Here is a 13,306-nt window from a genome sequence, read left to right on the forward strand (position 1 = left end):
TGATCCTGGTATTTCCCAACGCTGAATGATACAGTGACTTGTTCAGCAATTTTCAGCTCGGTGTCATCATTAAGCCACCTAAGTTTGTATGGCCTCGGGTGCTTTGTTTTCTGAAGACCTAACCTGTCCACCATATACTTGCTAGCAACATTAGTACAAGAACCTCCATCAATAATCAAATTACATACCTTGTTCTTGATTGTGCATCGAGTGTGGAATATATTTTCTCTTTGAACTTTCTCCTCGGGGTCGACAAGCACGCTCAGCATACGCCGGATCACAAGGAGTTCTCCTACATCGGGATACTCCACGTCATTCTCCAGATCAGTCTGGTCATCGTCTTGCTCATCTTGAGACTCATAATCTCCACTAGGGGTGACAATCATCACCCTTTGGTTCGGACATTCTCTCGCCATGTGTCCCCTGCCTTGACATTTAAAACAAGTAATGTCACGGCTACGGGATTGACTAGTGTTAGGAAACTTACCTGGTTCGGGTTTAGAGGTTTTAGGTGCCTCACTAGACTTGTTCTTGAACCTAGAGTCATTGTCTACAGTTTTGCCTTTGTCCATGCTCCGGTTGTTGCTTGCATTCCAAGGCGTGTTGTTTTGAGTACGGTTCCTTAAAGACATCTTACGCTGGATTTGCTGCTCCACTTGTACAGCCTTGTGAAGTAGTTCATGCAGGCTGCTGTAGTTCGATGTCTCCACCTTTCGGGCTATACGCTCTTGTAAGCCATCAATGAATTGAGCCATTAGGGACTCACTCGATTCTTCTAGCTCCAAAGAGTTCATGAGCTTCTCAAACTCCTCAAAATACTCATCCACGGTCCTTGTTCCCTGAGACAATTTTCTAAAACGTTTTTGTAAGTCTCGTTGATAATGATCAGGGACATACCTCAACCTCAAGAGATACTTCATATCTCCCCAACTGCTGATGGTAGCAAACCGCTGCCTCCTCCTATCAGCTACCGTCCTATCCCACCATGACAAGGCATTGTCGGTGAGCTGCGCCGATGCAAGGGCTACCTTTCGAGCTTCTCCATAGCCATAACATTGGAATATGTACTCCATTCGTCTCTCCCAGTCCATGTAAACCTCCGGATTAGATTTCCCTGCAAAAGTAGGAGGTATTAGTTTGACATCTCGGTTTTGTTCTCGTGGTTCTACCTCTCTAGCGCGGTTCCGCATCAAAGGATCCTCTCTCCGCTGATGTTGTCGCCTTAATGGGTCTGGTGGTGGATCATCTTCATCATCCATGTCAATGGATTCGTTCTCCTCATCGCGGACATTCATTCTTTCTGGATCTGGTCCAACGTTAACCCTAGCCTGAGGTTGCTCCAGACGTCCGATTCTTTCGCCGAGTCCTCTCAACTGCTCTGTGAGGGTTCTCATCATTTGCATCATGGCGTCTTGGGGTATTTCTGCGTTTTCTCCCATATCGAGTGTCTAGAACGGTTCTGTACTTAGACAAAAACAACAAAGGATCAACGTACCACAGAAGTTTAAAAGAAAGAAATTTCAAAGAAAATCAAAGGAAACTTTTTTTTTTTTTTTTTTTTTTGAAATTTTACGAATGAATAGCAGTAATAAAGCTATGAAACGAAAGCTGAAAAGGATACAAAATTTTTTTTTTTTTTTTTTTTTTTTTAAAAAATGCGAGATGAACTAGTTCAAGATCTAATGCAGAGACTGAAACAGTGAAACAGACGACTTATGGAAACAAACTCTTTTTTTTTTTTTTTGATTTATGGTTTGTAAATAAACTAAACAACCTAGAGACCAAGCTGCGGCAAACTAGGGTTCTTAATTTTTTTTTTTTAAATAAAAATAAAACAAAAGCTACAAATCGAATGAAAGTAAATGGAAAAGATAAACTTGGCAAGGGAACAGCGTGAACTGTGCTCTGATACCAGATGATACAAGACTCGGTGGTGAGTCTTATACCGGGATAGAGTTGATGGCTTCACAAGCTGGCGGTCGCTTCTCTCTTGTGAAGGAAAGATGGTCGATGGTGGAGATCTGACACGATGGCGGTCGCTTCTCTCGTGTGGGATCGGTAGAGGGGGAAGTGCTGGCGGATTGAAGTACACCACAGAGATGTGATTGGTCTCTGATACAGTACACGAACTCAGCCTTGTGGAATCTCACACACAAGACAGAGAACAAGCTTAATTCTCTTAAGAACACTTAAAGAGAAAAATAAGAAAATTCAGTATTTTATTGATAATCAAAGGTGAAATTCGTACAACTGCTGCAGGGGGACTTTATAAGAGTCCTTCAGCTAGCCTTAAGGCCGAAAAATAAATGCAGAAAATGCAACAAGGAAAGAAAATAAAATCAAACACAAATCATTGTCTTTTTGGAAAGTAAATAAGCTAATAAAAGAAAACGCTAATTAGACTTGATCTCTCTTGATGAGGAAGTCTTCTAGCTGGGGCTGGTGGGACCTGCAAGGATCGAAAATATTGAATAAGACTTACCTGGATGCGATCTAGGCCCAGTTGATGTTCTCTGAACCACTTCTTGTACTCGCTGAACTACTTCAGGCGTCTTGTCTTGTACTTGTTTCTTGAAGTAGGGGTCTTCTTGGGATCCTTCTAGAATATCTTTTTCAGTCTCTTGATGCTTGTCCATGCCCTCTGTGTCTTGGTCTTGATCTTTGCTATCTTGATCGCTTTCAGAGGTGTAGCTTGTATCACACGTCTCTTGCAGCTCCGATGTCTTCTCTTGGCTTCTTGAGGTTCCTTGACCTGAAAAAGGAGGTTTCTTACCTGGGGAACTGGTTTGATCAAGGCTCATTTGGGTGAAGGCTTCAGGAAGCTCTTCCTCGGCAATGTGATCATATATGTTGTGGCGGCATGATGATGGTACAGACCAGTTGACGTCCTTCAGCTCTAGAGAGCTTATGATGTCTTGAATGGCTAGGTTAAACCTCTTCCTTAGCTGTTTAGCCTTTGATCGTGTCACAGGGCCTTCTCGTACTTCTGGTACAGGATATGGTACAGGATTTGGTTCAACGGTTTGGTTGGTAGGATCGATGTCTGCATCACTTCTTGCCAATCACACACATTGGTACTGTCCCTCTGCAGACTCTCTCAGGTAAATATCTGCCTCTGAATGATGTTCTTGTTTGTCCCAATGTTACAAAATCTTTGCTTTCAGTCTCTAAGCTTTGTACAGACTATCCTTGTTCCATTAAGTTTGACTCTGATAGTGTGCGTGTAAAGGACAAGCATACCAAGCAGCTCCTCACAACAGAAAACATGAGTAGCAATCACTGTGTTGAAAAATCCTGCATTCCAGGCTCACTGCTCTACAAGACAACTCGCCGCAAGTGATGATGTCTGACACAAATGGTTGGGTCATCCTAGTGCAGAGATTCTTCAACACCTCTCCTCTACTGCAGCAATATCAGTCAATAAACACACCAACAAGCTTTGTGAGTCGTGCAAGTTTGGGAAGAGTGCTCAACTTCCCTTTTCTTCTTCTACATTTGTAGCTAGTAGGCCTCTTGAGAGGTTGAATTGTGATTTGTGGGATCCTGCTCCTGTCACTTCAACTCAAGGTTTTAGATATTATGTGATCTTTGTTGACAATTATTCTCGCTATGTTGGTTTTATCCCTTGAAGAATTATCAGATTTCTACACAGTCTTCTTGCTTTTCCAAAGATTTGTTGAGAATCAGTTTAATTAGAAAATCAAGATGTTTCAGTGTGATGGAGGAGGTGAATTCATTAGCACTCAATTTGTTACTCACCTTGCGAACAATGGCATAAAACAACTTATATCATGTCCACACACACCGCAATAAAACGGTCTAGCTGAAAGAAAACATAGACATCTGTCTGAACTTGGTCTTAGCATGATGTTCCAAAGTAAAGTTCCACAATGCTACTGGGTTGAGGCTTTCTTCACTGCCAATCACATCATAAATCTTCTTCCAACATCTGTTCATCCAGCTTCTGCAAGCTCTTATGAAGTTCTTTTTTAGCTAAACCGGATTACTCGTATCTCAAGATATTTGGCAGCACTTGTTATCCTACACTTCGAGCCTACGGTGCAAATAAGTTTGATCCTAAGTCCATGAAGTGTGTGTTCCTTGGGTACAATGAAAAATATAAGGGCTACATGTGCATGTATCCCCCTACAAGTCGTGTCTACATCAGCATACATGTTATTTTTGACGAGAGTGTCTATCCGTTTGAATCAGATTACTCTAGTCTTCTTCCTGCTGCAACTACACCATTACTGTCAGCTTGGCAAAAGAGTTTTCTACCTCCTCAAACTCCTTCCACTGATCCAATCCCTCAAAACTCAGTGGTGTTTGTCACTGAAATCACTGACACAGTTGCTCCAGCTGCACCTGCAATTCCTGTCTCGACAACATCTGCAGAACCTTCAAGTTCTGCTTCTACTTCGAGTGATACTGAAACTGATGACACCACCGATGATCCCCAGGATGTTCCTTTATTTGTAGAGAATGATTTTTCTCCTCTTCCTGCGCCAGTTGTTAATATTCACAACATGGTCACGAGAGGAAAAGATGGAGTTCGCAAACCCAATCCAAAGTATGCCTTCCACGCAACACACACCACTGAAAAAGCTCCAAAAATAGTGGCCTCTGCTTTAAAACATCCTGGTTGGACAGCAGCTATGGGTGATGAAGTCGAGTCCTTCGTTGACACAAACACGTTCTCCCTGGTTCCATATCAGGAACATATGAACGTTTTGGGCTGTCGTTGGGTTTTCAGGTCAAAGCTTAAAGCGGATGGCAGTTTGGACAGATTAAAAGCACGTCTTGTCGCAAAGGGATATGATCAAGAGGAGGGTGTAGACTTCCTTGAGACTTATAGTCCTGTGGTTCGGAATGCTACAATTCAACTTGTCTTTCATGCTGCAACAGCCTATAACTGGGACATCAAGCAGCTCGACGTTAAAAACGCGTTTCTTCATGGCGATTTGACTGAAATAGTCTATATGCAACAACCTCTTGGTATCAAAGACAGTAGCTATCCATCACATGTTTGGAAACTCAACAAAACCGTCTATAGATTAAAGCAGGCTCCGAGAGCATGGTTCGATAAATTCAGCTCATTCTTCTAAAATTTGGTTTTGAATGCAGCTTCAAAAATCCGTCTCTCTTTATATACCTCAAAGACAACAACATCATCATTCTATTGCTATATGTTGACGATATGGCACTTACTGGAAACAATCCTCAACTGATTACTGAGCTTCTACAGTCTCTTAATGAAGAGTTTCATATGAAGGATCTGGGACAGCTCAGCTACTTCCTTGGTCTACAGACTCATTATCACCCTGCAGGTTTGTTTCTAAATCAACATAAGTATGCAGAGGATTTAATCTTGGCGGCTGGCATGGCTGATTGTGCTCCAACATCCACACCACTACCTCTCGAACTCCAAAATGTCAAATGGCTGGAAGACCTTTTTGATCAGCCTACTCTTTTTTGCAGTCTGGCTGAAAAATTGCAATATCTCACTCTTACTCGCCTAGATATACAGTTTGCGGTCAACCCTTTTTGTCAACGTATGCACGCTCCTACTGTTGCTGACTTCAGTCTGCTCAAGCGAATAATTCGCTACATCAAAGGTACTGTCGACTATGGTATCTCCTTCTCAAAGAATGCTGATTTCACCTTAAGAACTTATAGTGACAGTGACTACGCCGGTTGTCAAACTACCAGTCGCTCTACCGGAGGGTTCTGTACTTTTCTCGGAGACAATCTCATTTCCTGGTCTGCAAAACGGCAAACATCAGTTTCTCGCAGCTCCACTGAAGCAGAGTATCGTTGTTTGTCAGATACTGTAGCAGAGGTGAATTGGTTAAAGGATCTGCTGGAGAACATTGGCATGCCTCTCAAACATGCTCCTGAATTGTATTGCGACAACCTGTCTGCAGTATATCTCTCAGCAAATCCGACACTTCACAAGAAGACTAAACACTTTAAAGTTCACTATCACTATGTGAGAGAACAGGTTGCAGAGGGATCTATGGTCGTCTATCACATTCCTGCAACTCATTAGCTTGCGGACATATTCACTAAATCCTTGCCGCTTCAAGTCTTCACTGATCTCAGGTTCAAACTTGGTAAGGTTTCTCCACCCACTCCAAGTTTGCGGGGAGATGTAAGTAGAATCACTGAAAACTCAGTCCAACAAACAAAGTTGGACCTTGAAGAAATGATCAAACCCACTGCAGTTTGCTTATTCACCTTGGTCACTAACGGTAACAAGGAAAATGAGCTCATCCCATGTGCTCTGCAACGTACGGATATGACGCCAAACATAGCTCACACTATGGTCTAAACAATGAACCAATTCTCTGCTTTTGTCTCACCAATCTTGTGCAACTGATAGAGACACTTGTCAGTCATCTATCTACTTTTGTAATCATTAGATCATCAGATCTCCTCATATATAAAGACAATCGATGTAATCTGTAGAAATTATCAATGAAGAAATATCTTTGAGCCTCCTTCTCTCTGTTTCTAACCTAGAGCTATAGCTCTTACTTTTATAACAAAGGAACCAAATTTGTTAGCATCTCTTAAGAAAAATTAGTTATATCATTGTCTTTAATCTAGTAGAATATATTTGGACTTTTATATTTATATTATTTCATAATCTGGTTTTATGGTTGGCTTCGATCTTATCAATTAAATCAAGTTTTTCCTTTGTTTTCATAATTTCTTAGAAATTCTAATAATTGAAATATTTTGGTTTTTGCAGAATAAGTCCAGATCGATTCTTTCAACGTGTCCTTGGATTGGTTTTGCGCAAAACAAAAAAGTTTCGTTTCGTAACTCTTAAATTGATATATATGAAAAGTGGTATCATTGTATTGATTTGTCACTTATATTTTAATATTTTAAGTCGCAATTTAATCATATTTTTGTTTTCCGGTGATTCAAAAAATATGATGAACAAGTTTCAAAATAGTATATTTTGTATTATTTTAGCTGAAATGTGGACGAAATCAGGTTGGTTAGATTGTCATCGATGTTTTGTATCGTGGAAACAACATAACATGTTGTTTAGTTAGAACATGATCCACCTCCGAAGTTGGAGAAGTGTATCTAAGGACGGATTTGAGAGATGTTTGGTGCAGAGAAGACACTTGATTGCGAGGATAACGAGCAATCTCCATTTTACGTAAATGTTCAACACAACAACTGGGACGAGTGTAACACCCCAATCCATCGATGGACCAACTCCTATTTTTGTTGAAAAGAAACCCAGCCCACTGAGGGCCCAGCAACTTTGGTCGCAAACCTACATGCGTATGTGTACGGGTGTATATATCTCCCTCTACCTCCAGCCACTTCTTTGCTTTGCAAACTTGAAACCCTAAAGCATCAGATCTCCTTGGTTTCAATCCTTCATCGTCATCATTAGTGATCAAGAGTTGACGTTGCGTATCTTTTGGGATCACGTTAAGCGGAGAGAAGAGTTGAACGTACGTCTCGGTTTCATCTTTTAACACCGGCTTTGTTTAGGTAAGGCAAATCTATCATGGATATGGTCTATTCCATTGATTATGTCTCTATTGGTTACTGAGTTTGTAGCTTATGACTTCACAATTGGTTTTAGTGAAGAAGAGGATTTCAGAAACATTGTCAAGTAGGGGTTTTGGTGATCCGTTTACCGTCGGATCTGAAGGACCCAGATCACGATTTTGGTGTTGTTGGATAGATCCTGCTGCAAGGAAGAATTAGCAACTTTCGGTTCTTTATTACGAGGTAAACTCCATTCGCAGTTCAAGTTTCAAGTTGGTGAAAAATCATTGTTTTCTGAACCTAGAAATTAACTGTGTCAGAATCAGTTTTCAGTTTCGACTTGAGGTTTTGGTGGAAGAATTCCGGCGTTACCTTAGAACATCTAGTCAGTTCGACGGTTGATACAGATAGAAGGAGTGTTAGGGAAGCCACCTGAGCTATCATTATCACCGGAAAAGGTAAACCTTAGCTTCTGCGTTGGTTGCTTGTCGGTCAAGAATCATCTGCTTCTGTCAAAAACCCAGAAACCCTAATACATGTTGAATTGTTTTTCTTCTGCTGCAAGTTTCAGATTGTTGCTAGCTGCTCCAGCCTTCTTCCTATCAGTTCTCACCAGCTCAAAGTCAGGTGAGGGTGTGATCTGTGGATTTTGAACACTAAGCTATTTTGACCGTAATCGTGTTATGCTTGGTTTAGGGATAAGTTGTTTGATTGTTTGTATGATATAGGTTTATTAGTGATGATATGTATACTAAGGACAGATATGTGTTACGTGAGTGTTTGATATTGATATGTGGATGTATGACCATTAGTGTCTGCATGAGGAAAAAGGATGTATGACCATTAGTGTCTGCATGAGTAAAGTGGATGTATGACCATTTGTGTCAACATGAGTAAGGGATGTATGGTCAATGGTGCCTGCATATGTTACGAGTTATTATATGATATTGTGTGGTGGCATGATTTAATGTTTTAAATATGAGTTGTGTTTAGTGAAATATATAGGTTATATGTTGTTGAGGAAGCATGTTTGATTGTTGGAGATATTAGGAGGTTTATTGATAGCTTATTCTTAGACTTTGTGTATGCGCTTGCTGGTGTGCTTAGTTTTGTGTTGACGGTCCTGTGGACAGGCGGGATCGCTCTCACTGAGTAAAACTTGTTTTACACACCCCTCTTTTCTCTTTCCTTCAGGTCAGGTTTGATTAGAGAGTTTAACGCAAGTCGTCGGAGTTCTTTTGGTGTATTTGAGGGTTGGGGTGTCACATTTTGGTATCATAGCCAGGTTAAAGCCAAGCCGGTTCTGACCCGGAAGGCTAAGTTTTAAAACGATTTAAAAAAAAAAAATTCTTTTTTTTTTTAGCATTTGAAAAAGGGGTTTGGGACTTTTCAAAAAAAAAAAAAAAAACACCAAAAGAAATAGACTTGCGTTTAGAATTGTTTGAGTAAAGTTTTAGTTTGCGTAGTGGTTCTGAATTTTGATCTTATGCAAGCAGAGAATGGCACCAAACAGAAGAGGAAGGCGTCCTGCAAACCCCAGAGAAAACCAAGTTGGTGATGCACCAGCTAATGAGCAAGGTCAACCACCAGCAGAAGAGGATTCCGTTGCCGCTAATGCAGAAGAGATTGCTGCAACTCGTGCAGAGATGCAAGAGCTCCGGAACATGATGCAAGAAATTTTGGATCGACCAGTTTATGCTCCCCCAGCACCCGCACCTCGCCAGCCACCACCTGCACCCCCGGTTGCTCCACCTCAGCCACCAGCAGGATTTCAGTTTTCTTATTTTGAGACAATGAAGCTCATGGGTAATATGAACACAGAGTATTTCACTGGTGGAAATGATCAGGTCAGGGCTGATGATTGGAGGCAGATGTTGGAGAAGAATCTCAGGTCAGCTAGATGTCCGGTGGAGTTTAGGACGGATCTTGCAGTGCATTACTTGCATGGAGATGCAGACAATTGGTGGAGGAATGTTGAGAGGAGCTTACCTGTTGGTTATGTGCCTACTTGGGAGGATTTTTTGGAGGAGTTTAATAAAAAGTATTTTCCTCAGGAAGCTATGGACCAGTTAGAATGTGATTTTCTGGAGCTTCGTCAGGGTATGATGACTGTTAGAGGGTATGATGCTGAGTTCACTCGTCTAAGGAGGTTTATTGGGAGAGAGTATAGTGAGCAGGAATTGATTCGCAGATTTATGAGGGGATTGAGGGCTGATATTTGTAACCGTTGCTCTGTTCGAGGTTGTACTAGCATGGTTGAGCTTGTTGAGCAGGCCGCTACAGTGGAGAGGGGACTTGAGGAGGAAGCTAATGACCTAAGGAATACTCAGCTGAGGGAAACTAAGGGAAGGGAGTCACAAAAGCGAGTTTTGAACAACCAAAAGGATGAGAGAATGTGGAATCAAGCCCCATTGTGTGACACATGTGGAAAGACACATTCTGGAGAGTGCTTGGCACACATGGGAGTGTGTTTCACGTGTGGAAAACCCGGACATATTAGGCCCGACTGTCCGGAAGGACGAGATACTTGTCATCGATGTGGACGTCCTGGTCATGTTGCAAGGAACTGTAGAACGTCATGGGTGGGACAAAAACAAAATAATCGAGATGGAGAGGAACTGTTACCATTACCAAAGAGGCAAGCACAAGGGGCTCGTGTATTTGTTATGGGGAATCAAGAGGGCGAAAAACCCACTAATGGCATGGAAGAAGAACAAATGAGGGGTTAAGGCCGTAAAATGTTGAAGCATATCAGATAAAAAAAAAATTGCTTTCTTTCGGTTTTCCAGCTCATTTATTGGATTCTAAGAGGTTGATTTTTTTTTTTTTTTTTTTTTATTTTTAGCTTTAAAATTAGTGAGTTTGAGACATTATCTGTTACTCGATTCTTTAATGGACAACAGAATTGTTTTCAAGAATTATGTATTCAAATCTCAACTAATTAAGAAAGAAAATAAAGTACATCAAGGAATGATGAATTCGAGGACGAATTCTAATTAAGTGGGGGAGAATTGTAACACCCCAATCCATCTATGGACCAACTCCTATTTTTGTTGAAAAGAAACCCAGCTCACTAAAGGCCCAGCAACTTTGGTCGCAAACCTACATGCGTATGTGTACGGGTGTATATATCTTCCTCTACCTCCAGCCACTTCTTTGCTTTGCAAACTCGAAACCCTAAAGCATCAGATCTCCTTGGTTTCAATCCTTCATCGCCATCATTAGTGATCAAGAGTTGACGTTGCGTATCTTTTGGGATCACGTTAAGCGGAGAGAAGAGTTGGACGTACGTCTCGGTTTCATCTTTTAACACCGGCTTTGTTTAGGTAAGGCAAATCTATCATGGATATGGTCTATTCCATTGATTATGTCTCTATTGGTTACTGAGTTTGTAGCTTATGACTTCACAATTGGTTTTAGTGAAGAAGAGGATTTCAGAAACATTGTCAAGTAGGGGTTTTGGTGATCCGTTTACCGTCGGATCTGAAGGACCCAGATCACGATCTGCAAGGAAGAAGTAGCAACTTTCGGTTCTTTATTACGAGGTAAACTCCATTCGCAGTTCAAGTTTCAAGTTGGTGAAAAATCATTGTTTTCTGAACCCAGAAATTAACTGTGTCAGAATCAGTTTTCAGTTTCGACTTGAGGTTTTGGTGGAAGAATTCCGGCGTTACCTTAGAACTTCAAGTCAGTTCGACGGTTTATACAGATAGAAGGAGTGTTAGGGAAGCCACCTGAGCTATCATTATCACCGGAAAAGGTAAACCTTAGCTTCTGCGTTGGTTGCTTGTCGGTCAAGAATCATCTGCTTCTGTCAAAAACCCAGAAACCCTAATACGTGTTGAATTGTTTTTCTTCTGCTGCAAGTTTCAGATTGTTGCTAGCTACTCCAGCGTTCTCCTATCAGTTCTCACCAGCTCAAAGTCAGGTGAGGGTGTGATCTGTGGATTTTGAACACTAAGCTATTTTGACCGTGTTATGCTTGGTTTAGGGATAAGTTGTTTGATTGTTTGTATGATATAGGTTTATTAGTGATGATATGTATACTAAGGACAGATATGTGTTACGTGAGTGTTTGATATTGATATGTGGATGTATGACCATTAGTGTCTGCATGAGGAAAAAGGATGTATGACCATTAGTGTCTGCATGAGTAAAGTGGATGTATGACCATTTGTGTCAACATGAGTAAGGGATGTATGGTCAATGGTGCCTGCATATGTTACGAGTTATTATATGATATTGTGTGGTGGCATGATTTAATGTTTTAAATATGAGTTGTGTTTAGTGAAATATATAGGTTATATGTTGTTGAGGAAGCATGTTTGATTGTTGGAGATATTAGGAGGTTTATTGATAGCTTATTCTTAGACTTTGTGTATGCGCTTGCTGGTGTGCTTAGTTTTGTGTTGACGGTCCTGTGGACAGGCAGGATCGCTCTCACTGAGTAAAACTTGTTTTACTCACCCCTCTTTTCTCTTTCCTTCAGGTCAGGTTTGATTAGAGAGTTTAACGCAAGTCGTCGGAGTTCTTTTGGTGTATTTGAGGGTTGGGGTGTCACAACGAGCATAGTTTATTTTCGGATTCTTTACCATATTGGGAGGATCATATGTTATGCTATTGAGAAGATTTTTTGAAAAAAAAAACAAACACGGATACACCTTTAATTTTAAACATGGTTCTACTTTGTCATTTCTATAAAATTTACTCGTAAAAAAAAAGATATATAATAGCGTTTACTCGCCATTTCTATAATTTTTTTTTGCTATGTTAGATTCTAAACGTCGTTAACTGGAACTCTGTATATATATTGCTATATGGAGCTTACGGATTGAACCTTTTAACATGTCCAATTCTATAGAAACTGGACTAAATCGGTGTTTATCGGTTAATAATATATATTTTCTTAGATTTTGAATGGTAATTTCGTAATATCGTAGTAGCTGTACTTGGTCTCCAAATGTTTATGCAACTAGTAGCACACAACCATCTTAAAAAATATAGTTACATATCATAAGTGCTTTGACCAGCACAAGGCGGAACATTCTCGGTATGGAAAGTGATTTCCATAAACATTTCGTTTACTTCAGAAAAGGATTCTGAACAAAAAAGAAAAAAGAGGTTTAGACTAGTTATATAAAAAATGGTTTCGATAAAGTAGTGCTACATAATATAGTCGACATTTTATAAATTATAGTTGTAAACTTGTTCTGGACTAAAAGCCGTGCATTCTTTTATTTTCTTCATTTGTTCTCCTCGTTATGCCCCATTTAGTGTGTTATACTATTTTGCATGATTCTTCTTATGGTGGTTTTCATTTAAAAAAATAATACTAATCTGTGATTCCTGTGAAGTTGTAAGGCTTTCTGATTTCTATAAAGAGTTGAAGTATTGAGGTTGGATAAAATTAAATGGAATCTTCTCGAATTGAAGTATTGAGGCTTAGTCTCATCTTACGGAATCTTCTCGAATGGTGTTCCAGGGAGGACAAGATTGCCAGCAAAAGATTACAGAGTCAATCCCATAAAGTCGTCTTGTTGCCGATTCTCGTTACTTCACCTTTTCTTATTTTACATATTCTAATAAAGCTAGCAGTTTACAGTATTACATTTATATCATTTTATACTCCAACTATAAAATAGAAAGAAGTTTCTTGTAAATTTCCAAAATGCCTTGGTCGTCACATAATATTGTACATAACGATCTCCTATTTAATGAAACTTCAAATAGATCATTGTGGGTATTAGCTTATCAATTTTTTTCTGTTCTACTCTGTTTGGCAAGT

General features: G+C 40.2%; 1 protein-coding gene across 1 annotated transcript; it reads left to right on the plus strand.

Annotated features, from left to right (window-relative positions):
• The first annotated feature begins 8,983 nt into the window (after positions 1–8,983).
• On the plus strand, positions 8,984–10,250 carry LOC147923635 (uncharacterized). The gene has a single exon (XM_087496503.1). The coding sequence runs from the start codon at positions 9,021–9,023 to the stop codon at positions 10,248–10,250; it is 1,230 nt and encodes a 409-aa protein (XP_087352629.1). The 5' UTR covers positions 8,984–9,020.
• The last annotated feature ends 3,056 nt before the right edge of the window (positions 10,251–13,306 follow it).

This window comes from Camelina sativa, chromosome 17, assembly GCF_030686135.1.
Source record: "Camelina sativa cultivar CO46 ecotype springtype chromosome 17, ASM3068613v1".
NCBI lineage: Eukaryota > Viridiplantae > Streptophyta > Magnoliopsida > Brassicales > Brassicaceae > Camelina > Camelina sativa.

Coding starts and splice junctions, on each gene's coding strand:
- LOC147923635 (XM_087496503.1), top strand. CDS start 9,021: ATGGCACCAAACAGAAGAGGAAGGCGTCCTGCAAACCCCAGAGAAAAC.